At 46.3% G+C, this 21092-nt stretch overlaps 4 protein-coding genes and 2 long non-coding RNA genes across 7 annotated transcripts in view; 4 read left to right on the top strand and 2 right to left on the bottom strand.

Annotated features, from left to right (window-relative positions):
- Positions 1 to 21092, bottom strand: part of LOC119130302 (H-2 class I histocompatibility antigen, alpha chain-like) — a 346995-nt gene that overhangs the window by 23176 nt on the left and 302727 nt on the right. The window lies entirely within an intron of this gene.
- The window catches only part of LOC119130478, a 340541-nt gene that overhangs the window by 20413 nt on the left and 299036 nt on the right, over positions 1 to 21092 (top strand). The gene's annotated exons all lie outside the window — the stretch shown is intronic.
- Positions 35 to 4225, top strand: zbtb22b (zinc finger and BTB domain containing 22b). Its single transcript, XM_037263908.1, has 7 exons — positions 35 to 177; positions 678 to 884; positions 973 to 1282; positions 1374 to 1690; positions 1773 to 2057; positions 2279 to 2464; positions 2566 to 4225. The coding sequence occupies exons 2-7, from the start codon at positions 678 to 680 to the stop codon at positions 3193 to 3195; spliced, it is 1935 nt and encodes a 644-aa protein (XP_037119803.1). The 5' UTR covers positions 35 to 177; the 3' UTR covers positions 3196 to 4225.
- Positions 13197 to 21092, top strand: part of LOC119130460 — a 180183-nt gene continuing 172287 nt past the window's right edge. Inside the window, exon 1 of the long non-coding RNA XR_005099421.1 lies at positions 13197 to 13355. This is a non-coding gene — a long non-coding RNA (uncharacterized LOC119130460). The remainder of the gene's footprint in view (positions 13356 to 21092) is intronic.
- On the top strand, positions 13951 to 14670 carry LOC119130433 (fibrinogen C domain-containing protein 1-like). The gene is made up of 3 exons (XM_037264291.1): positions 13951 to 14127; positions 14216 to 14346; positions 14502 to 14670. The coding sequence occupies exons 2-3, from the start codon at positions 14221 to 14223 to the stop codon at positions 14649 to 14651; spliced, it is 276 nt and encodes a 91-aa protein (XP_037120186.1). The 5' UTR covers positions 13951 to 14127; positions 14216 to 14220; the 3' UTR covers positions 14652 to 14670.
- The window catches only part of pvrl2l (PVR cell adhesion molecule related 2 like), a 62197-nt gene continuing 59244 nt past the window's right edge, over positions 18140 to 21092 (bottom strand). Inside the window, exons 9-10 of the mRNA XM_037263999.1 lie at positions 20847 to 20945; positions 18140 to 20778 (exon numbers count right to left, since the gene is read on the bottom strand). Of these exons, the coding sequence (XP_037119894.1) occupies positions 20605 to 20778; positions 20847 to 20945 (273 nt within the window). The 3' untranslated portion in view covers positions 18140 to 20604. The remainder of the gene's footprint in view (positions 20779 to 20846; positions 20946 to 21092) is intronic.

Below are 21092 nucleotides of genomic sequence, written 5' to 3'. Positions count from 1 at the left end.
CGGCCCTGCTATTGTCTGCGTCGTCTTAAAGGCGCCGACACACTGAAGAAAAAGAAGACGAACATCTTCCCGAAATGCTTTCCAAACATGTAGGCCTGGTCCACCTGGCGCGACCGACAGGCACGACTGGCGTGACCTGTCCTGCGGTGCTCTTCTCGGGCTAGAAAAAGCGAGAAGGTCGGTGAAGGCGGGCGGTCCGCCATGTTTTATTGTTTATTTTGTTTTATACGTGCGGCTAAAGTAGCTAGCTTGCTAGCATCCTAACGTCACATCAGCACGGTTGGAGGCGGATTTGATTCAAACGCATGTTTTTATATTTTGTTGCAACACACAAATATTTTAGTTTTTAAAACACCTTGTTGACAGCTAATTTTAACAAAGGTACATATGTTGTGTCAGGAAAATTAACGAAGAAAAATATCAATAAAAGTACACGCTCAACTGATGATCTTGTCTCAATTTATTGTCAAATTTCCACAGTCTTAAATCTGGTCGTGTTCAGTTTAGCACAAAGCCATCATTCAGTAGTTTGAAACAAACACGCAGCTTTGTTATTTATCTTCTGGCATTTAGGGGAAGACCATTGAATTACTTTGCCTGTCTTTCTATGTCGCTGGCATAGATAGGCCAATAAAGGTCCAATATCTTTTTTCAAAGTACACCTTTGCTGACCTCAGATGCAGTCGGCTTCTGCAGAGGTGGGCAGCAGCGCCGACTCTGTGGTGCAGGTATGCTTCCCGAGCTCCCAGGCTTCGGTACTGGATGGCCTAAACCAGCAGAGGGAGGAGGGTCGCCTATGTGACCTTTCCATCCACGTCCAAGGTCACGTGTTTAAGGCGCACCGCTGCGTCCTGGCCGCCTCCTCATCGTACTTCCATGATCAGGTGAGAACAGTGAGTTTCATCTGCCACTTCTGTAAGGATGAGCGATGATAACATTTGATGGACTTGATTGTCATCGTATGGTCTAAAGGTCCTGCTGAAGAACATGTCCAGCGTGTCTATCCCGGCCGTGATGGACCCGCTGGCCTTTGAGAGCGTGCTGCGCTGCGCCTACACAGGTCAGCTCACGATGCTGCGCGAGGACATCGTCAACTACCTGACGGTGGGCAGCGTCTTGCAAATGTGGCACATCGTGGACAAATGCACCGAACTCCTTAAGGAGGGCAGGACTGTTGGGGGAGGTTCGAGCGGCGGCTCAACTAATGGCGGCGTCCTCGGTCGAGATTCAGTTCGCCCAGCGGGCTCCCAAGACTCACATTGTTCCTACGCAAATGTGGAAAGTATGAAATCTGATTACATAAACCTCGATCTATTGTAACTATGCCGCTCTAACTAAAGTGTGAAATTTTTAACGTCACACGTGTGTTTTAGGGAGCCTTCAAGAGCCCTCACGAACCTCCCAGCCACCAAGCCGTCTGTCGGCCAGTGAGAGCCAGTCTCCCAGCAGCACCAACTACTTTAGCCCCGGAGCGGCCACGAACTTGGCGGGTGGCGGCGGAGTGGCCAGCAACACCCCCAGCTACTGCACGCCGTCCGGAGAGGAGGCCCTCATGATAGAAGAGAGAGAGGAGGATGACGAGGGGGAAGAAGAAGAGGTTTACCAGCAAAAGTTGAGAGGAGGAGGCAGGATGAAGAAATTGGAGGAGGAAGTGGGCGTCAGTGACAGTTTTGGGGTTTCCTCATATCAGGTGAACCTAAGTTTTCCCCCCAACAGGATCCATGTCTTCTCACAGCTTCTTTATGTCAGCCTGTTCAACTTTGTTCCCACAGGACGGCGAGGACGTGTCACTGCAGAGACGCCCCGCCTACATCCAGCCTAGCATCATGCCTCGCAAGCAGTGGGTGGTGGTCAAAGCTGAGCGGCCCGAGGACCACGACCTCATCGTGGTGTCGGGCGAGGAGGGCGGCGGGGCAGATGACGAAGAAGACGAGGAGGAGGAGGACGACGAGAGGGGGATGGCGTCCGGCCGAGGGAGGGATTGTGGCGACTTCGCCATCTCGCACGTGCGGACGCTCTCGGTGGAGGCTGCCGAGGGAGTGGAGGCTGACGCACAGGTCGAATGCACTCAAGTTGATTGATTTCTAAAGTTGTGGCGGAAATACGTTCCATAACCATCTGCTATTGGTAAAAATCTCACATATTGAGAGACCTTGAATTTTTTTTTATTGCTCCAAATGTGTCGTTTAATTAATTTTAATCACATTGCTCCAACAAAATAAATGTATTTAATTCAAACTTCTCAAGCTAACATGATGCACCATGTCCGTGCGTCCAGATGGATTACAGCCAGTCTTCTGACGACTTCCTCAAGTTGGATGGCAGCTTGCTGGAAGCTGCCTTAGCTCAGCAGGTCCAAGACTCAGCAGTGGGACCCAATCCGAGCCAAGGCGCCAATCGAGCCGCCTCAGGCCTGCTGGGTCAGGTCCCGAGTCGCACCCAGCTCTTCCCTCTCGACATGCAGGTCAGCCATTTATTATAATTTCACCTTTTAAGATGGATGTGTTGTCCAATCAGTTTTATTTTTGCAGTTTAAATTTTTAATGAGGAATTTGTCTTACTCAGGGCAACCAGATCCTGGTCTTCGGACAAACATCTGCGCTCTCGATGGATGCCGGACCGCCTCCTATGAGTGGGATGATCGGCGGCGGCGGCGCTTTCAAAAGTGTGGCGCACGGCCCGGCTGTCTCAGGAAGCGACGGCGGGGGTGGTGGCGGCGGTTCAGCTAAAGTCTTTATGTGCCACTGTGGCAAGACCTTCACGCACAAGAGCATGAGGGACCGCCACATCAACATGCACCTGGACCTGAGACCCTTCCACTGTCCCGTGTGCGCCAAGAAGTTCAAGATGAAGCATCACCTGACCGAGCACATGAAGACGCACACGGGGCTCAAGCCGTACCACTGCGCCGGATGCGGCAAGAAGTTCATGTGGCGAGACAGCTTCATGAGGCATCGATCGCACTGCCAGCGTCGAGGAGGAGGAAGCGGCGGAGACATCGTTGATGTCCTTCCCGGCCCTCACCTCCTCCTCCCGCCAGGTGAGGGGGGTTTGCGAGGGGGTGGCGCGTCCTCTACCTCGCGCCTCCATCACGTCGCCAACGGAGCTTCGTCGGGGAGCAGCATGGCAGCGACGATTTTTGGCAGCTTGCCGTTAGAGCACAACGAGTGCACGGATCTTTCTAACGACAGCTAACACCTGAACGTTACCGACCAGTAGCAACAGCCGGTGACCCCTAACAACCACTAGAAACTGCCAGCGTGTGACTGCTAATGTAAGCTAATGACAACTAACAACACTTAACAACCGCTAAAGACTGCAAGTGTCCGTTAACAACCAAAAACGGGTGACAGCAACAACCAATGACAGCTATTGATCGATTAAAAATGACTGCAAAAATTTCTAATGATTGATAAAAGCAGCTAACTCGTGATTGCTGTTGATTGCTATCTACAGCCAACTGAAAAAAAGTTAACGGCCACCATGGAAAACAATGTCCACCGTTTTTGAAATCTCAACGTACTTGAATTGAACCTTTATGTCGGATGGACAAAGTAAGGCCTGTCACTTTTTGTGATTTGTTGTTATATTTGTTTGTGTTTTTTGTAAAATAGGTTCATAAGAATGTATTTATTTATTTATTCATCTAATTCCATAATTAGCGTCGCTATAATAGTTCTATTTTTTTGTAAATAATTATAAATAAGGTAAACTAGTTTGTGCAGTTTTTTAACTTAAAAAAATCCTTGATGAAAATGTTAGTGGTTCATATTTTTTCTACACTTAATCATTTCCTGAATTGTTGCATAGAAGTTTAAAAAAAGGTAAATATGGCCTAAGCATACATGTAATTTTGACTGCTTCAGTTTTGAAGGAATTTTTGTTTTAGTTGCATTTGATAAATAGTCGGCCATTTCCATTTGCACATGAAATGAATGATATTTGTACATTTATGATAAAGAATTTACAATATGGAGTTAGCATCCTAGTGCTGGTTTGTTGAGAATTATTTATGGAGATTTTATTATTTGTCTAATGTACAGTGTATATATTCATCAGATTTTTTTTTTCACTCAAGGCTTTACTTTTTGCGCAGTAAAATGTGAGCATAAAATCTACTCATTCTGATTTTGGAATTGTTTTTCCCTCCTGCTTATCAAAAATCTACAAGTACTTGATTGTATCGATACGATATCAATAAAGGCCTACTTTGTGTCAGGCTGAAGTTTTCTCTTTGTTCTCTGTGTAGCAATATTATAAAATCTACAAAGATCCATCCGTCATCATCATCAATCAATCAATCATTCATCCATCATCATAATCAATCATCCATCCACCACATTATCCATCTATCTATCTATCTATCTATCTATCTATCTATCTATCTATCTATCTATCTATCTATCTATCTATGCTCACCTTGAATGTATTTTAAAACTGACTTGTTTTGAACAAGAGGACAATTGCAGGCATTTTTTTTGTTTTAAACGTTATCTTGCCTATTATTTATAATGAAGACAAATAATAGTGAATGGTTACACCGTATATAAATCCTCCACTCCTGGACAAGATGTTCGAAGATTCATCTGACATATAGTTTTGCTGGAATGTGTATAACAGTCTAATCAGGGGTGTCAAACTCCAGTCCTCGGGGGCCGCATTCCAACATGTTTTCAAAGATTCCCTCGTTAAGTGCACCTGTGTGAAAAGTTAGGCTCCTGCAGAACGTGGAAATGAACCGATCTTTTCACGCAGGTGTGTTTAACGAGGGTAACTTGGAAAACATATTGGAACGCGGCCCCCGAGGACTGGAGTTCGACACCCCTTGCATTCGGGGTGGGTCTCAAAGAGCCTGTTACCAAGACAGCATCAGAGAGAAAGAAATAAGCCAGCCATTCACCGTCTCCTGGTTCAGTGGTTGTCATGACGACAGGGACGCGGTTTTCTGATGACGCCATCATCGCGCGCCTGTGTTTACAGTTGCGGGGAGGCGGCATGTTGCGAGTTGGCAGACAGTTCCTCCTGGAGTTCAGGATTAATGTCTCCATCTCCTCCACTCAGCCAACAAGTTGTTGCGGGGCTCCTGTACAGTTTCCCGTCGATGTAAAGCTTGTCCATGAACAGTCGAGCGGTCTTTTGGGCTTTCCTTGCCTCGGCCATGATCGGGTGAAGCAGCCTCCGCCTGTTCATGATCTCCGGAGGGAACTGATCGCTGATGGAGTAGTTAGAGCCTTTCAGCTCTCTGCCCCTCGGCATGACGGCAGACAGTCAACGACTTTAGCCACAATGGGACGGGGCCTCCTCAAGACTATGATGGGCCGACCGCATCGAGAGGGCTGAGAGAGAGCCACGCACCTAAGTCCGAGAGCCGCCAAGGAGAGCGGACTGTCGCTGCTCTCCATGGCTCCAAGAGCCTAGAGGACAACAGAGCATCCCAGAGAGACCTGAAGAGTAAAGTGTGGAGAGCCAGATCTTACCGCCCTTTCTGTGAGAATGAGGAGCACTTCCTCAGTCAGTGTACGGAAGTCACCAAGTTGAGCAGGGAAGCACTCGGCGACTGGATAAAGGCCAACAAAAGGTGCTGGCGCCGTGCAAGACCCCACCAAGAAGCTCAGTGTGACCTGAAGAAGCTCTGCGGCCTGTGCCAAGGTAAACATCTACAGGTCCTTCACGAGGTCAATGACAGGCGGCCTAGACCGTCAAACCGCGACGACAGTCAACAGGCGAGCCCCACGACTGAGGTACTGTACGTCGACCGCCCACCAGATGGCAACAGAGTCCTACTCAAAGTCGTCCATGTCGTTCTTCGCCACGGCCACCGTACCCTGACAACCTACGGCGTAGGTCCTACGCCATCCTGGACGACGGCTCGGAAAGAACAATGCTGCTCTCAGCAGCTGCCCAAGAGCTTGGCATGCGAGGAGTGAGGGAGGACCTCCCACTGCGGACCATCCGGCAGGACGTCCAGACACTTTGTGGGTCTACCGTGTCCTTCCGCATCTCCCCGGCTGCCGACCCAAAGACCAGCTTCAAAGTCTCCAAGGCCTTCGCAGCAGCACGCCTTGGCCTGGCCGACCAGTTCTACCCGACAGACCAACTCCGGCAGAGGTACTCCCATCTCACTTGACTACCAATAAGGACTTTCCACAAGGTCAAACCATTGTTGCCCTGCAGGGTCCGGTCAAGTTCACCCAGAACAGTTTGAGACCTCATCAGTGCCTGGTGATATCCGTTCCCCAACCTCCCGAAAACTGGCCAGTCAGACCCAGCGCTGGCCCCGAAGACGACGCCTCCGAGCTGGGAAAAGTCCGTCTTCTGTCAACACAGTCGTGGCCACTGCAGCAGATACCAGGCAGCATGACACTTGGCAAGACCTGCCGCACGCTACCGCCCAGGAGCTGCATGGGGCGGCAGATCAGAGCGGCAAACCCACCGCTGAAGATTACCGCAGGGCAGAGATCCTTATCTTCAAGCGATCCCAGTGCGAGAGCTTCCCCGACGAGCTGAGACTCTTGAAAGCTGGTCGGCCCGTCCCGTCTCACCTTGTCCCCCGAGATGGAGGAGCTCATTTGCGTCGGAGGTCGGCCCCGCCACGCTGAAGACCTTAACCAAACAGCGGTACACCCCATAGTGCTGGACTTGAGCCACCCTTCTCCTCGACTCCTCGTTAAAGACTTTGACAGCTTCGGGCCATTCCAGGTTAAGGTGGGGAGACGCACGGAGAAGAGGTGGGGCATCATCTTCAAGTGTCTCACCGCCAGAGGGGTACACTTGGACCTTCTCAACACCATCGACGCCGATTCCTTCCTGATGGCCCTTAGGCGGTTCATCGCCCGCCGTGGGACACCAGCAGAGCTGTACTCTGACCAAGGGACCGACTTCCGAGGAGGAGAAAGGGAGTTGCGAGAAGCTCTTGTCTTTTTTGTGACGGTGGAATTGAAGGTTGAGACCACCTTTTCTTTTGGTGTGAGTTTGTACAAAGGTTTTGGCTTGACTTTCAACAATGAGCTTGTTCAAAAGGGTTGCTCTTTGTTTCTCTTACTACCTCTGATATTAAATATGGCTCTTTTCATAGAGAAAATGTCATTTTTTTTGTTCATATTATTTAGTTGGCCACACAATACATACACAAATGTCGCTTCTTTAAAACCAAACCAAACATTCTTCATTGGAAGAATGATCTGAAATCCTACAACAACTGGTTAAAGCTTATTGATACCAAGAATGCTGTAAAACTGACCTCATTTATTGAAAGGCTGTCTCTGTAAGATATTTGCTGCTATGTTCTTTGTATGGAGTTGCCCTGTAATGTGTTTTTATTTCATCGTTGGAGCCTATTTAATTTCTTATATTGATTAGCGTCAGGAAGGGCATCCGGCTGTAAAAAGTTTTGCTCCAAAAATTCTCAGTATGGCTAGAGACGGCCATATCGAGAACCCAGTCCAACCCAGCGGCGCCTGGAAAGCGGACTTTAAAACGATGATGATGATTGTATTAATATCATTATTATTTGCGGTCCGGTCTATGAATTATTCCTGTTCTATACGTAAAGCCAGATAGTGCCAGTGTCATTCACGGCCTGATGTCTCAAGTCATCAAGGACAAACTCTTCAATCAAATCAACACATCTAATTCATTTTTCCTCCTTTGCAGCCACCTATAATGAGGGAGTCGGGACAGGTGTTGTCAGGGTTTTCCAGATTATCTTGATCGTATGATTATGTTGGAATGTAACCTGTAATAAAAAACCCAGCTTGTCCCATCCTACACAACGTCGTAAACCCCCCCCTGCTATGTTTTGACTCGAGGTCAAGGGCTTTCTCTTCTATAAGAAGAACTTATAAAACAGTGCCGGCTCTACGCAGGGGCAAGAGGGGGCAACGCCCCCTCAAACAGATGTCCTGCCCCCTCGAATCAAACTTTTAGAAGTGAAAAATCCGCTGATAGAAACACACGTTAATCAGCCCCCTCTCTTCTCGCATGTCGGTGCAGTGTGTGTCCTCCCTCATACAGCCTGCTGTCAGGACTCCGCGCCCCTCCGTAAACATCCAATCACTGTGAGTATGCAAATGAGGCAAGACGCAGCCAGAGAGTGTCAAGTTACAGTCAGAGCGGTAGGAGTTGGAAGAAGCAGTAAAAACTCCACCAAACTCGTCATACTGACCCGTGATATAACTCATGATTAACGACAACTCAAATAATAGTTAATATAACATTCATATTATATGTTCCCCCCCCCTGAGAAATTGCCACCTTATTGTGGTCAGGGGGTTTGCGTGCCTCAGTGACCCTAAGAGCAATACCAGCAGAAGCTTTAATCTTCAGGTGGGACACCCAAGCTGGACAGGTCTTAGTGTAGAGGCCTGACAGAGTGCTTCTCCAGGTTGAGATCTGGACACACAGCTAACAACTGCCGTGAAGAAAACACAAACAGTGTTAAAAATGTGTAAAAAAAAAAAAAAAGAACAAGCCCCCTTCACGTTTCTGACTGCCCCCTCTTATGTGCATTCCTAGAACCGGCCCTGGTGCTGACGCCGTACGACGCCGTACGGCATCGGTTTTTCGCTTTCCAAACAAGGCGTGCGCGCTCCCGCGGCAGGGGGAACAAAATCTCACCGGGGAACCAAATCGAGCACACCTGTTCGCCACTGGACTCGACACCCCCTTGGTCCAAAAGCGCCAGTATCTTTTAGGAAGCCATCCTTCCTGCTTGCCTGCCTTTAGCTCCAAAACGTGACAACCTGCTCATTTGACTTTTCTCGCAAGCAACCCCCCTGATGTGATCCGAAAACGTCGGCCGATTGAGTGAGCCAATGTTTTTGATCTTTCAGTCAGTCGACGTTGCCATGAGCTGATTCCACTCTGACTGATGTCGACTCCAAATCAAAAAAATCAAATACTTTGACACATGACTTGGCGTCACTTTAAAACGTAGGTTGAAGTGACCCCAAAGGTTGTGGCTCTTTTTATGCTCGCTTCCCCTCTTTCCCATCCCGAATGAAATCAAAGTGGTGTCCAAAGTGGTGGCCACAAAGGTGGCCCAAGTAACATCGCGTTCCGTCGGGGCAAAGACGTGCACACGTACAAAGGGTCTCCGCGGGAAAGAAAAAGTTGGATGTGGACTCTTTTGACGTGGGCCGCACTTGAGTAAAAAAAACAAGCTTGCCTGGCCAAGGGGCAGGCAGCACGTGGACTGGATTTACAGTCCCTGAAATGATTCAGCATCTCCAAACTGTTTGACGATGATCTATCTCAGGAAAGAAAATTCTTCTTCCTTTTTCAGTGACATTACACTCACTCATGCACGAGAGCACCGAAATGACTGTCCGGCTCACTTCGACGTGGCACTTGCCTGCATCCAGGAATCAATCGGCAACAAGCTATTTTGCCAACGTCACAAGAAAAGTATCAAGTTGAGAACAAAATGTTCCGTAATAAGTATCGGTGTGTCTGGAAGTAAAGTTTCGTCTTCTCTCGTCCGCCTCTTCCATCATTTCCAGTAAAGTGACGCTCAGGCCGTTCCATTTAAGGTCATTCAGGGGTGCACCGTCAATTGGAATTTTGAGCACCGAAATGACTGTCCGACTGTGTGTGTGTGTGTGTGTGTGTGTGCGTGTGTGTGCGTGCGTGTGCGCGTGCATGAGTGCGTGTGTGCGTGTGCATACGTGTGCGAGAAGGTTTCGTTTCTCTTAAAACTCCCTTATCTTGAAGACATTTTTCTGACCAGATGCTGTTGATGCCAAATGTTTCCAGCTCAGTGACGCCCAGGCCGCCTTGGTTTCATTCAAGGTGCGTGTGTGTCATTTTGCTTTTGTTAAGCACACTGCCAGCTTTCCTCTGCTGCCCAACCACCGTCAACACGCTGACCCGACTGCAAAGGAGAGATGGAGCTTCAGACCATGCAGGTTGTAATTGCATCATTTACAGTGCATGCGTGCGTTTATGTGACTATCAAAACTTTGGAAGCTTGATCTGTTTCTTCAAAGGCAGCCCTTACACTCGGCCTAAAAAAAAACATCTTTTAATGATCATTTTCTTTCTAAGTTGTTCGAACTCATATCAATGCATATTTTGATAACATTCAGAAAAGGCACCCTCCGTTTTATTTGATCCTTTCTATCCAAATATGCATTGATATGAGTTAGAACAACTTTGAAAGAAAATAATCATTAAAAAAGAGATCTTTTTGGGATGGTTGCAGGTCGGCCACAACTGTCGCCCGGCAATGGCCTAGTCTGCCTAGTTGTTTATTCTGCGTGTCAATCAATGTATATGAAAACATTTAAATGGATATTTTATGATTAGAACATTCAAAAATTGTTTCATACATGTAAATAGTACAATAATAGTATAAACAACATGCCGAGAATATTGTATCAATATGGAAAATGTAAACATTAGTCACCAACGTTAGTGAAACGTTAACGTTTTTGTTTTGTTTGTTTGTTAATTTCGAACATGAAAAGAAATACAAGAAAAAAGTAAGAAAGACAGAAAATGATAACTCCATAGTGCAATAGAACATAAAAAAAAGATAAAATGATATTGCATTATAATTTTCCCTTTGCAGTAAATTCATATTTGTTCAAAAGGGAGTAGAAGGAAGCCTAAGCTTATCTGACTCTACCCCTTGTAACTACATATGTCTTTGATTCTGTCAAGATTGGACCATCGTCAAATATATAAAAGAAATAAATACAAAATAAATACAAAAGCAACTTAAACAACTTCACAGCATATTACGGTATCCCGTCAATATTTTGTCCTTAGACATTTTTTTAAACTTAGGTAAGATACTACAGTTCTTTTCTTCACTGCTGGTGTTCCATAATTCCACACTGTGATACAATGTAACTTTAAGTTTGTCCTCACCAAATCTCTTTTAAACATAAGTGTTCCTCTTAAATAATAGGTACTTTCCCTCCACTCAAACAACCTCTGGATACTGTTTGGCAATTGATTATTTTTTATTTTGTACATGAGTTGGATGGTTTTAAAGTCGACTAGGTCGTTGTGTTTCAGTGAGTTCAGTTTAATAAAGAGAGGGTTAGATGGTTCTCTATAATCAGCATTATTCACAAGTCGTATTGCTTTTTTTTTTTTGTGGAAGAATAAAGATTGGATCTGTGTTTGTTTTGTATCTATTGCCCCACACCTCCACACAGTAAATAATGTATGGGAGTATGAAGGAGCAGTACAAGGAATATAATGATGACTGATTTATAAGCGTGTGTGTGTGCGCGCGTGTGCGCGTGTGTAACATACGGAGATGCGACGTTCCGTTGTTAACCTTGGTTAACCAGGGACCTCTAGTGGTCACAATTGACCATAGCAGAAGTATACATCCTGTTTATTGTTATTACAACAACTTTTTGTAACAAGGTATACAATACTGTAAATATGTCTTCAGGAGTCTTTTACTATGACAACTTCTTTGATAACAGCGTACAAGACTGCAAATTGACTAACTTCCGCCATTTAAATTCACACCTTTGTCCCTCATCTGGACTTAGGACCGTTCCGCGACCACTGACGACGGCGTGTCCGGAGGAGCATCTTTGCCTGTGGCCGTCGGCCAGTCAGAGACGTGAGTCAGCTTATCCATCACGCTACTCCAGTCATTTTTTTTTTAAATACTATTTTATGTCTGTACGGCGACCTTGAGTGCTCTGAAAGGCCCCTTATCAATCAAATGTATTGTTATGATTACTCGACGACAAAGTCTGCCGTTTGGAGTTGCATCCTTTTTTCTGAAATAGCGCCGGGCTCGCGACGTTACATGGCTTTGCCTTGGCTGGCATTCTCCTCAGCTTTAGAGCTCTTGTCTTTTTTTGTGTTTCAGTCGGTTGGGTTTGCCGTTTCGACGTCCATCTAATCGGAGACAAGACACCACACCATGGTGGCGTTCGGTATTGCTCCTCTTTATTGTTTCTTGCACACTCATATACACGTGCACTTTTTGTTTTTGGTCACTCACACACACACACACACACACACACACACACACACACACACACACACACATTCACAGCGTCAAACGTGGGAATCGAACTCACGGTGTCGGCACCAATGTTCCCTCTAATTTTCCAAGTGTCTAGTGTGAGTGTAATAAATAAATGAGGAAATACAGGAATGAATCAATCAGTCAAAAAAATGCATGTATAGATGAATGAAGATATAGATAGATAAATAAAGACCAATCAATCAATCAGCCAACCAACCAATCAATCAATCAATCAATCAATCAACCAATCAATCAATCAATCAAGCAATCAATCAATCAAAGAAATCTTGTCAATGACAACTTGAACTTGCTCAGGGTCGCATTTTGTGTTGTGTACAGCCCGTTCCTTTTCTGTCGGGCTTTTGCGCTCTCTCGCAATAATGTACCGACCGAGCCCAGATAGAGCTGTCGTCCCATCTCGTTGCCGCAAACAAGGTCGAAACCAACGTCAAGTGGAAACAAAACTTCACGTCACTTGGCCAAACACAAAATACGGCATTAGACGCACGCAGAACAAACAACACGTACACAGCTAGGGACATTCGTACGGAGTAAGCAAGAATAGAATGAGAGCACAAAATGTCAAATGACAAGTGGTTCGAGATGAACCAAAGCACCCAGAAGCTGATCGGCGAACCACCAAAGCGCAAGGTACGCATCGGAAGGACACGCACGCGCTTGACAAATGGCTTGGTCGAGTTGAAAGCATTTGCAAGTCGTTCGCTCCGTCGGGGGAGAGGGAGAGAGAGAGAGCGAAAGAGAGAGAGAGAGAGAGAGAGAGACGCCGCCGTCTGTGACGTCGTTTGCGCTCAGTTTGTTCAGATACGCTGGGGCTCCATTCTGGCGGTGGTCCCGACGCTCCTCTTGGTCGTGCTTGTCATCCAAAACATCGTCTTCTTCCACTTGAACAGGTACGCACGCGCGCACGCAATGAACAAACACTTGACCACCACAAGTCACAATCCCCCCCCCACACACACACACACAGGATGGCAGCTTCATGTATACCCTTTATGTGTTCCAAGGCCTCAGGACATCGTCAAAGAGTTGGGCGCGCTGGTGGCGACTTTGCCCAACAGCATCCCAGACCACAACTGCACCGATTTAGCCTGCCACTGGGCGGCGCTGCAGACCGCATTGGCAGAGCTGAAGGCAGGTCAGACCGCATTGGCAGAGCTGAAGGCAGGTCAGACGGCATTGGCAGAGCTGAAGGCGAGTCACACCGCGATTTCCAGCGACCTGGAGAAGAGTCAGACAGCATTGGCAGAGCTGAAGGCAGGTCAGACGGCATTGGCAGAGCTGAAGGCAGGTCAGGAGGCAGGTCAGACCGCATTGGCAGAGATGAAGGCAAGTCACACCGCGATTTCCAGCGACCTGGAGAAGAGTCAGACGGCATTGGCAGAGCTGAAGGCAGGTCAGACGGCATTGGCAGAGCTGAAGGCAGGTCAGGAGGCAGGTCAGACGGCATTGGCAGAGCTGAAGGCAAGTCACACCGCGATTTCCAGCGACCTGGAGAAGAGTCAGACGGCATTGGCAGAGCTGAAGGCAAGTCACACCGCGATTTCCAGCGACCTGGAGAAGAGTCAGACGGCATTGGCAGAGCTGAAGGCAGGTCAGACGGCATTGGCAGAGCTGAAGGCAGGTCAGGAGGCAGGTCAGACGGCATTGGCAGAGCTGAAGGCAGGTCAGGAGGCAGGTCAGACGGCATTGGCAGAGCTGAAGGCAGGTCAGACGGCATTGGCAGAGCTGAAGGCAGGTCAGGAGGCAGGTCAGACGGCATTGGCAGAGCTGAAGGCAGGTCAGACGGCATTGGCAGAGCTGAAGGCGAGTCACACCGCGATTCGCAGCGACCTGGAGGCGAGTCAGAGCCTGCTGTCTCAGGTGATGTGGACATTTCAGGACTTCACGTCCCTCCCTCCCTCCCTCCGTCCCTCCCTCCTTCCTCTTACACACAAACTACTATCTTCTTTGAATAAGAACAAAAGTATTGTTGAAAGATGCAAACAAAGTGTCCCAGTTGGAGATCTCATTTCAGTTCTTTCAAACGCTTGGTGCGCAGGAGCTGTCACAAGAGAAAGAGGAGTTACACAACTTCAGTCTGGCTTTGTCCAGCCTGCAGCATGGTAGCTACCGAGCGAGCGTGTCCAGTTTGTTTAAAGCGGGCATCTATTTTGCGCTCTCACATGTTTTTTTTTTTGTTTTTTGCTTCAGGTCTCATGCCCAGAGACTGCAGTGACGTCATGGCGGCGGGAAAGTCCCAAAGTGGAGTCTATACCATCTTTAGCGGGTCCAACAGCTTCGAGGCTTACTGCAACATGAACCTGGACGGGGGAGGCTGGACCGTAAGTGCTTGACCACCCCCAAAAAAACACCCCAAAGTTCCCCTCGTGAAGCCTTCCCCAATAAAGTTGGCACTTTTCTTCAATGCTGAACGTCCAGTTGGCCAGTCATGCACGTTTGCTCCGCTGATGGTGTGCGTGTGCGTGTGTGTTTGCAGGTGATCCAGAGGAGAAAAGACGGCTCCGTCGACTTCTTTCGGGGTTGGAACGACTACCGAAAGGGCTTTGGAGACCTCGCCGGAGAGCACTGGCTCGGTCTGAAACAAAGACATCCTTCTTGTCAAGCCTTTGTGGTTTGCGTGACGTGACGCCGCCGCCTTTGCGTGTTTGCAGGCCTGCAAAACATCCACGCTCTGACGACCTCGGGCGCTTACCAGTTGCGGATCGACTTCACCATATTCGACGGCCGCAATTACTACGCTCTCTTCGACGACTTCTCGGTGGGCCGGACCTCGCTGGACCCCGAGAAGGTCGGCTACCCGCTGCATGTGCATGGCTACTCTGGAAACGCAGGTAGCGACTCCCGCCGGGGGGGGGGGGGGGGGGGGGGGGCACACTCGAGAGCCTGCGCCGCCTGAGTGTGCTCAAAAGCAAGTTTGTATGCTTTGCAGGCGATAGATTCACCATCCATTCTGGGGAGAAGTTCAGCACCAAAGACCGCGACCAAGACGGGAGTGGTGTCAATTGCGCCAATGACCGGAAGGGCGCTTGGTGGTATTACTACTGTGCCGACTGCAACCTGAACGGGCTGTACAAGGCAACCGGCATCTGCGACAAAACCAATGCATTCTGGTATGAGTTGGGGCCATCACGGTATACCTGCCTGAGATTCGTGGAGATGAAGATCCGGCCCAGAAAGTGAGCGGTCAGCCGGCGGAGCCTGGGAACGGCATCCCCGTGGGATCACGTGGGTGCTGCCCGACGTCACCCATTTGTGCAGCGCTCGTCAAGTAAGATGGCGGTGCGCAAATGTGTGTCGGATTTGGCCCGGGCAAATGGGCTCAAGTGCAATTCCGAATTCCACCAGAAGCTTGACACGAGAGAGACCTGACAAACGGTTAGTTGGAAGTTAGTTCCTCAAAATGAAGTCTTATTAAAAAGCAGTTCGGCGCTGTTGCAGTTCCAGATTTCACCAGCAGACGGTGCCAAATTTAGACTGCCCTGACATGGTAAACCCGTCGTTAGATTAGTCGAAGTTATTGACTCGGGAAACACGATCTGTTTTGAAGTACACGCACACACACACACTCACTTTTGGATCATTTTAGGATGCTTAGCTTTGCTATCATAAAATCCCTTCCATCTGTTAACATAAGGAGTGTCCATAAGCATAGGTTAGCTACGATTGATTATGTGTTAAGTTAGTGAGTGTTCGATGAAGTTGTGTTTTACAATGACATGGGTTAAAGTAAGGGTACATTTGACATTCTCTTGCTTTGCCATGAAATAACTAACAGCTGAAGCATTCCAATGACATATGTTAAAGTAAGGGGACCCACCCATAACCATTGTTTAGTTAGGTTGCGTTGAATATTGAGTTAAGTTTCATTTTCTTCCTTTTTGCGTCGTTTCAGTTGAATATTTTCAAACACGGTTTATTGCTGTTGATGTCACAAGGTTGGTTGGATGGATGGATCATCAACATGTATTCAATATGGATGTTTTATTCATACATGAATGTATTCTCACGTGAGTAAGGACTGTTAAAGTAAGGGACCCCGTAATCATCGTTTAGTTATGTTGTGTTGAATATCTTTGAAGTGTTTTTGTAGTTAAGTTGCATTTTCTTTTCTTTTCTTTACAATCCAAAGAGGTTTGCGACGGCATCATTCTCGCTTGAATGAGAAACGGCGAGTGGATTGTCGTCGTTTGTACGAACAATTGAGATGTGTCACTTTTTTCCCTTATTCATTAAACTTTCTCTTGATAATCCTTTGATTTGATGATTGATTGGGTTTTTTTTCACGTACATTTTACGATGTGGAGCGTGGTTCTTCTGTATTCAATAATGGAAGCTTAAAATTTCCTTTCACAGTCATACTTTGAACCGTTCAGTTCTTAGTGAAGACAGATAAGGATCAGGGGATGTTAGTCACCTAAACATTGAACAGAGGCTGTGATGGACCGAAGTCAAATTCCTTGTTTGGCACGCTCAAACATGGCGACTATAAACTCTTGAATCTTGAATATACCCTGAACATCGGAATGAGCCAGACCTGGTCGGAAGTAGTTACCTTAAACTCAGCTAGTGGGCTAGTGTCAATGAACTCATCCCCGCGACGGTTTCAGAACGTGAAAATGAACCGATCTTTTCACGCAGGTGTGTTTAACGAGGGTAACTTGGAAAACATATTGGAACACGGCCCCCGAGGACTGGAGTTCCACACCCCTTGCATTCGGGGTGGGTCTCACTGAGCCGGTTACCAAGACAACGGCATCAAGCAGACAAGGGTGAAGCTGTGTATATACAGTAATCCCTCGTTTATCGCGGATAATTGGTTCCAAAAACCACCCGCGATAAGTGAAGTCTGCGAAGTATGGTCACCAACAAGAAATAAAGGGTTAGGGTTAGGGGTGTCAAACTCCAGTCTTCGGGGGCCGCATTCCAACATGTTTTCCAAGGGTCCCTCGTTAAGTGCACCTGTGTGAAAAGTTAGGCTCCTGCAGAACGTGAAAATGAACCGATCTTTTCACGCAGGTGTGTTTAACGAGGGTAACTTGGAAAACATATTGGAACGCGGCCCCCGAGGACTGGAGTTCAACACCCCTGATATAGAAAGAAAGAATCAAAACATATTGGTGGGTTTGTCTTATATTGTAGTATTTGGGAGGAGCGTTGTAGTGGTAATGGCTTTTTCCAAGCTCCACGGCCAGAGCCTCCAGTCGCTCCAGTTGGTCCAACCTGGCCATACTTTTCTCAATAAAAGACATGACTCTGAAGAAGAGGAGAAAAGAGTCAAACTGGATGTGAGAGTGATGCGGCAGCTCTCTGGTGGAAGACTGCTGACATTTCATGCTTCAGAGGCTGAAATGGCGACATGACTTTGATTGATGATTTATATGATTGATTTTATATCTCTTATAAAAGAACAATGAAAAAAACTCTATCGTCCCAAGAAGTATTGAGATAAGTGAAATCCGCCAAGTATGGTCACCAACAAGAAGTAAAGGGTTAGGGTTAGCGCAAGGGTGTCAAACTCCAGTCTTTGGGGGCCGCATTCCAACATGTTTTCCAAGGTTCCCTCGTTAAGTGCACCTGTGTGAAAAGTTAGGCTCCTGCAGAACGTGAAAATGAACCGATCTTTTCACGCAGGTGTGTTTAACGAGGGTAACTTGGAAAACATATTGGAACGCGGCCCCCGAGGACTGAAGTTCCACACCCCTGGTCTAATTCATTGTTGTTTTTGGAGTGATAACACATTTTTGGAAGGCTATTATGGAGACTTGTATGTGCCAAAATAAAATCCATATAAAAGCAATCAAATGTTCTCTCATCAATCCTTATTTGGCCTCTTTCCACTAAATATTTCTCGTCCGCCTATGAGAACCATTCATAATATGTGAAAGAATCACTGCTTAAATTTAGAGGACCCATTTAGAAGGAGACATTTTTCACTAATGTTTATTATTGAAGTGTATGGCCATGTTTTTTAATTACGTAATTGAAAGCCTTCCCCAGTGTGTCAGTAAAATTCCTTTATTGGTTTGACCCTCTCTCACATGAATGATTCCGAAGAGTTTGTGCTCTCGACCGTGTGCGAATGTTGTCTCTATGAAGTGCATTGGCACACAAATGTCAACAACAGGATTATTTTTATTTGACAATCGTGACTAAATACACAAATACAAATACTGCTAGCAGTATTGCTCATGGTGACATTGGAGCAGCCTTGGGAAAGGAATTCCATCAGTCAGTTCAGCAGTAGTTTGATGACTTCAGTCGAACTGCCCAAAGTACAATTTACCTTTCTGGCAAGTTTCTCAAAATTAGATTTGTTAGTGACAAGTTACAGTGGAAGGTCAATTCAAACACAAACTTGAGTGGCAAAAATGATACAAAGCATTGACTGAATGGAGGTTTTGTTGCTGTTAGCCATCATGAGCTAACAATGTAATGAATGTTAGCTACATCTATTAGCAAGCTGTCTTTATTTTGTTTTCACTTTAACTCAATCCCTGTGGCTGCCGGGCATGTCATAAAGGACGCTTCTGGACACTTGCGTTCTCTCTTTATTTGACAAGACAAGGATTTGTAAAACATGTCCAGTAATATTTATCCCCTCCCAAAAGCGTACAAAATAAAGGTTATGCCAAAAACGAAAGACATCTCCAGTGTGACTATCGAGGTCATTGTGGTTGGGCGGTGAGGACTGAAAAGCTCACAAACAAATAATAATACTTTAAAAAACAAACAAACATACAAACAAATAAACAAACAAGGCACATGTGGCTCTGTGATAACAACTGTCTGGGACTGGCTAACAGCTAACACGCTATCCTTTTCATGAGAGTGTTTCAAAACAATTCATTGAATTCAAATTGATCTGGCAATGTCATAGAACACAGACTTAAATGTTTTCATTTTGTTACTAGTTGACTTCAATCCCTTCATAGCACGTTGCGGGTTCACCGTCCCGCTATTTTGCTGATTTGGTCTTGTCCAGGTATAACTCACTTGACACTGTATACATTTGAAAGATGATCAGGCTTGTTTTTGCTGATTAGAGTAGAAAGCGATGACGGGAATTATTTTAATCCCCGCCCATTTGGCATTTTATGCCTGCTGAAAGCAATTTCTCAATCTTTGGGCATGTTTTGCTGCATGTTGTGAGATGTTAAGATAGGTTTGGCAGTCAGGTTGTTGTTTACTGTAAACACAGGGATTGGTACGCTGAATTATTATTTTTTCCCTTTTCAGTGTTGGCCTTATACGACTCCCAGTTGCCGTTTCGGAATCAATCTATATCACTTAGCATGCAACAAAAGCAACAAACATGATTGTCAACAAATCAACACAAACAACCTTTAAAATTGATAAATGCATTTGAATCTTCAATTTTTCTGAGTTTAACTGGCAACTTGTTGTCTGAGTGCTGTGAGTAAAAAAACAAAACAAAACAAAACATAAAAACTAATCATGAATCAAAATTCTTTGATTTTCAACTTGTCTTAATGACGACGATGATGCTGCAGTCAAAGGGAAGGAACAAGCCGGTCATCATGCCATGCACACATTTCATTATTAGCGTTATTATTCATATTTTTTTGCGTCGTCAGCATTGTGGCTGTCCAGTGACGACATTTCTGTTAAAAAGTAAAACACATACCTCCACCCCCTCTGCAGAAGCACCGAGAACACGATACTTTTTTTGTTTTGTTTTTACACCAATAATTATATATCATCATCGTTGTTACAATTATTCATCATCAACATAAGCAGTACTATTTACATTGTTGGTCATTTGGTACAATGTTGACATCCACTTTAATGGCAGTATTTTTCCCTCATATGCTCACCAGACACTTCATTAGGAACACCTTCCGATGAAAGCTTTGCATGTACACAGATAACAACGCTCACTTTACAGCCATTATCGTAATTAAAAAAAACAAAGTAAATTAGTGTAGGAGTGTGCTTGTCGCGCATGTGCTTTCCAAACCTTGAAAAGAAACCTCCGAGAGCATCAAAATATTCGGAAGGGTTCACACAAAGCTTTCAAAGTGAGCATTACAGGGATGATGATTATTCTTCATAATGGATTGTGTGCCTAAAGAAATGTCGGTGTGTGTGTACAGTAAACCCCCTCTACATTGCGTGTTCGGGTCAGCGGTCCCGTCATTAAAATTACAGCAACTTTTTAGGGCGCAATGTACTTCTATTTTGGCCTAAATTTGGTTGAAATCTGCAATAATTCCAGGGTTGACCACTAGAAGGCGGCACAGTTTGTTTGACTGATGGTATTTCGATATTAAGGATTTTAGGCCATTATAGAAGGGAGTTTACCTAACATGCACAATTTGTGTTACATTCCTTGTGATGGATGCCTGAATGCGCTTGTGTTTGTGTGTGTGTGTGTGTGTGTTCCCCCCCAAAAAAACAAAACAACCATAATGTTTCCTTATTCGAGTCACACCCCCCCCCCCCCTTTAAAATGTTGTTAAGATGTTACCCTCATCAGTGAGACAACGCAACATAAAAGTGTTTAAAAATGGAAAAAAAAAAAGTTCCCTCGGCGAGCGCCGCCTAGTGGCCGGCCACGCTTACACATACATGGCAGGCGACACAAAGCTCTCGCCACGAGCGATGTTGGCGGTCGGCGGAGGCTCTTGGTTGGTGGAGTCCAGGTCCGGGTTCGGGTCCAGGTTTAGGTTCACTTCGTCCGGCAATGGAGGTCCGCCGCCATTCGCCGCGCCGGGAGTTTCGTCGCCGAAGTTCTGCCAAATCAAAAAAAAAAAAGAAGAAATGAGTGAGTCATATTTTTGTGGGGAAAATTTTAACTTACCCTGACAGGCTCGCTTCCCGTAGGTTCGTAGTAGACGTCCCCAGCCGGGGTGAGCGGCGCCATTTCGGTGGCAGCGGGCGCCTCTGACGGCTTGGTCAGCTGCATTCACACATTGAACCCAAGAAAACGAAAATCTTTATTTGTGCAAAGACTTTACAAATGAACTTACTCAGGCTGTGTATAATATATGAATGCTAAGCTTCTGCTATCGTTAGCATAGCATACAATTTGTTGTCATTTTCCAAC

Source organism: Syngnathus acus, chromosome 11, assembly GCF_901709675.1.
Source record: "Syngnathus acus chromosome 11, fSynAcu1.2, whole genome shotgun sequence".
Lineage (NCBI taxonomy): Eukaryota > Metazoa > Chordata > Actinopteri > Syngnathiformes > Syngnathidae > Syngnathus > Syngnathus acus.
This window is presented reverse-complemented; position numbering and strand designations above follow the sequence as displayed.